This window comes from Microcebus murinus, chromosome 3, assembly GCF_040939455.1.
Source record: "Microcebus murinus isolate Inina chromosome 3, M.murinus_Inina_mat1.0, whole genome shotgun sequence".
NCBI lineage: Eukaryota > Metazoa > Chordata > Mammalia > Primates > Cheirogaleidae > Microcebus > Microcebus murinus.
In genome coordinates, this window is record NC_134106.1 from 70,525,906 (window position 1) to 70,529,949 (window position 4,044).

Consider the following 4,044-nt stretch of genomic DNA (forward strand, 5'->3'; position numbering starts at 1 on the left):
GTTTTTCAAAGTGACCACATCATTTAAATTCCTACCAGTAGTGTATGAGAGTTCCAGTTCCTCCATATCCTCACCACCACTTGATCTTTTTAGTCTTAAAATGCATATGGTATAGGAGAGCTGTCTGGAAAATATCCAGCCATTGTTAATATAACAAGAATGGTTAGATGGCTAGATACTTTCCAAAGAGCCCTAGTATACTTGTATCTCATTGTGGTTTTAATTTTCATTTCCCTAATTATGAGGATATTAGCCATCTTTTCATGTGCTTACTTATATCTTATTTGGTGAAGTGTCTACCCATATCTTTTGCCAATTTTTAATTAAATCACTTGTCTTACTATCGAATAAAATTATGAAAGAAACTCTGTCTGGCAAGAGGAACCAAGAAAGGGATTTCTGCAATCAGAAGAGTGTGAGGGAAAACTCGCTTCTTTCTCTCCTTTTTCTTGCCTACCTCTGTTCCACTATAGGCTCAGTCATAGCACTGCACCAACTCAGTGGCACAGATGGCAGAAACTGTGACAGAAACTCCATCTTCCTGGCCAGAGATCTAAGAAAACGTTCCCCTGCAAGTTGTGGAAGGTGGTCCCTTAATTCTGTGTTTGAATCTGCACAAACTCAAAACAGCATAGCAAAAGCTTTGAGAGCTAAAGTATAACTTAAACTATCGCCTAATCTCAGACTTATCCCTCATGCATGGAACAGACCAAGGTAGCCTAGCAAAGACTTTGAGAACTGAACTCAGATTTAAATGACTACCCAAGCCTCAGACTAATGCCTGAATAGCAATGGGCTGGACAGAGCCAAAGCAGCACAGCAGAAAGTTAGAAAACTGGGCTAACATTGGAAACTCTGCTAGAAGGCAAGACAGGATATATCTGAACCTAACTGGGTTGACTGCCTCCTAAAACAAAACCAAACTAAAACATTCAACTTTCTCCTGAAATTTTTAACAGGTCAATCCAACATAATATTCAAAATGTTCATGATATAATCTAACACCACACAAAAACACCAAGAACCAGGAAAATATGACCAAATCCCAACATAAAAGACAACAGATGCCAACTAAGATGTCAGAATTGTCAGATAAACACTTGAAAGCAGTTATTATAACTATGTTCCATGAAATAAAGATGAACACACTAGAAACTAGAACCCACTAGAAATTAATGTAATAATACATATATTCAGCAGAGGAATATAAAGTGTGTAAAATGGAAACTTTAGAACTGAAAAAATGCAATATCTGTACTATAAAATTCACTATGGGATCAGTAGCAGAATGGAAATGATAGAGCAAGGGCAGAATACCTGTGACTGTGTTTATTCATCTCAGGAGCCCAAGTGGCTACCACTACAGGCTAGAAAGGATGGATGGATGGACAAATGGATGAATGAATGGATGCCCAACCTACCACTGCATGCCCCCAAGCCCTACTGAAAGCTCAGGACTGAATCCTAGTCCAATGCTCCCAGATTCCAACTGCACAGAACTTATAACATAGCTCATAAAGTTATGCAAAGTCTAAGCTGGACAAGTTTTAAAGGATCATTTGTTCTAAAATCTTTCTTTTATAGAACATAGGACCGAAACCCATAAAGGACTATTTGCCCAGCATCTTTCGAGGTAGTCAGAACTGGAGCCTATATGCCTTGACTCTCACCATCTTCTCTTTGTATCAGGAGGTTATTTTTTCAGTAATGACACTTTTTTTCCCCTGTATCCTTAATTAGGCCACTCTACCAACTTTGTGGTAACCGTCCTCTTACCCTCCAAGCGGTCCAAAGACTACTGGATTGCCAAGGGATCAGCTTTGCTCTGCCAGCTGAATGAGTGAAAAGGCACCACCCAGTGACGAAAAGGCCAGTGATCTTTCCTGATGAGGGGGAAGGTTTGAATAATTTATACATCAGCCAAATTGTTACTTCTGATTTGACTTAAGGATATTAAGTGTGACCTTTATTTCTCTTATGACCTAAAATAAAGTGTTTGAGTTCTTTATGTTGGTAATCCAAGCTCTGATGTGGAAGCAGTGAGTTCAGCGCCCACCTATTAAACCTGCTATCCCCACACCCAGCCCCCCACCCCAGAGTCAGGACTCAGCCCTGCTTCCCCACACAGGCTCCTCCTCTTTGCACTGATGTGAGTGGCCCCTAGGGGTTTCAGCACTTCTGTTTCTAGACCAGATTAAGGTTCTCTGAGCCCAACACATGGAGAGTCAATGCATGACCACAACAGCTGGGGGAGCAAATGAGCAGGACTCTAAGATCTTGACCCATGATGCCAGTTCTCCCACTCCGAGGGGCACCATTACTGCTATCCCACAAGTACAGGTCAGTCCTGCCCAAGTACAGAGGGATCTTCCCCTTCCACTCACAGTGAACCTGTGTGAAAACCTGCCAAGTCCCAGCCGGGTGCATTTGAACCCCTGCCACCTAAAAGGCAGAGGTTGCTGGGCCAGCACTAAAATGGAGCAGCCACTGTGACAAGCCCTTTTGTGTCAGCCCTGCCAACAGTGGTCTGTTTGCTTCCCTGGCCATAACGTGACCCAAAACTAGCCTCCTAGCTCTGGAGAAAGCCACACCACACCCTACGAAAGACTGGAGGAACAGGGTCAGCCACTGTGATCCTAGCCTCCCAGCGTATCGCTGCCCCCTACCTTTACTCCACACCCAGCGAAGGTGAGAGCGAGTCTCGGAGAAGCAAGGAGCGCCACTTTTTGTCAGGCAGAGTTTGGTGCACAAGTCAGAAACTACGCTTGGTGTTTTGAGCAGAAATAGGTGCCGACAAAGTCATGGGAATGGCTGCAGCTCCAGAAGTCAGAGGGTTGATATTAGGCACCACAGCAGCCGTGATCCAAGGTGAGAAAGCTGCAGGAAACGGTGCCAGCCTCACAGCACTCCCCACGGGGAAGCAGGTGAGAGGAGGGGGCCACAGAGTCTGCCGCTGCACAGACTGTTGGCTGGAGCCTCACAGAACTTCCACCACTGCTCAAGAAAAAGACCATCTGCCCACTTCTACCTTCCAAATCTCACCTAAGTGTATCTCATTAGGAGAATCCAGAGGATAGCAGCAAGGGAATCTGGAAGGATTTTAGCCTTCCGACCCCTGCGACACAGGGCATACGGAACAGAAGGAAGGTGGTGGACGTGGTCCTAAGTGGCGTCACACTTCTCTCTCCGTCAGGCCCAGGGGAGTGACTGAGTAGGGAAGCTAGAGCCGCAAACCCAGGCAGGCAGTCTTACCCCAAGCCCGATTAGTAACAAATGCAACCACTCAGTGTTGGCCCCACTCAAGTCCTGGACAGAACCTCTGGGGTTTTGTGAGCTACCCGGGCCCAAAACTGTAAGGAAAGCTCGCCACAGGGGGACGACCCTGACCCGGAACCAGGGTGGTCAGGGAAGGGAGGTCAGCGGGGCAGGGCTAAAAGCTCCCATTTCAGACTCAACCTTTTACTTGTTTTATATAGGGGTTTCCATAAGATTTTATTTGGAAAAGACATTGGCAATAACCATATAAAAAAATAAATAACATGGCTGGGCGGGTAGAGTTTGGAAACCACTCTCTTGCACAGTAGCTCTGGCGAAGCCTACCCAGCCCCAGGCTCCGATGCCAGTGAGACCCACTCGCATGTTGTGCCACAGGGAAGCTCCTGCCAGAGCACAGGGAGCACCTCCTCACCAGACCACGGATAGAGGGGTGCAGAACACAAGTTTCACAGCCAGAACCAAGAGCAAACAGGGGGAAAAGCAGCAGAAAGAAGGAAAGTGCCAGGGTCCAGAGCTGGGCCCAGCGGGGTCAGAGTGGCAGCTGAGCAGCGAGGGCCCAGCGGGGAAGCGGGGACAGCGTTCAGTGTGAGCCCAGGAGCTCTCTGCCTGATATATACACATCATTTTAAAAAATCTACACCAAAAAGATATTTAATTATTTTCAAACAACTCATTGACAATTTATTTTCACACAACTCATTAAGTTACAAAACTGTACAGCTCCCCCAAAGGTGTATATCCCCAAGTCATTTCTTGGAAAGAGCAGAA

The 4,044-nt window shown here is 46.0% G+C and overlaps 1 protein-coding gene across 1 annotated transcript in view; it reads left to right on the forward strand.

The window, feature by feature from the left end:
* The window catches only part of DNAH6 (dynein axonemal heavy chain 6), a 299,735-nt gene extending 297,727 nt beyond the window's left edge, over nt 1-2,008 (forward strand). The window contains exon 77 of the mRNA XM_012774259.3: nt 1,741-2,008. Coding sequence (XP_012629713.3) covers nt 1,741-1,844 — 104 coding nt within the window. The 3' untranslated portion in view covers nt 1,845-2,008. The remainder of the gene's footprint in view (nt 1-1,740) is intronic.
* Nucleotides 2,009-4,044: the final 2,036 nt, after the last annotated feature.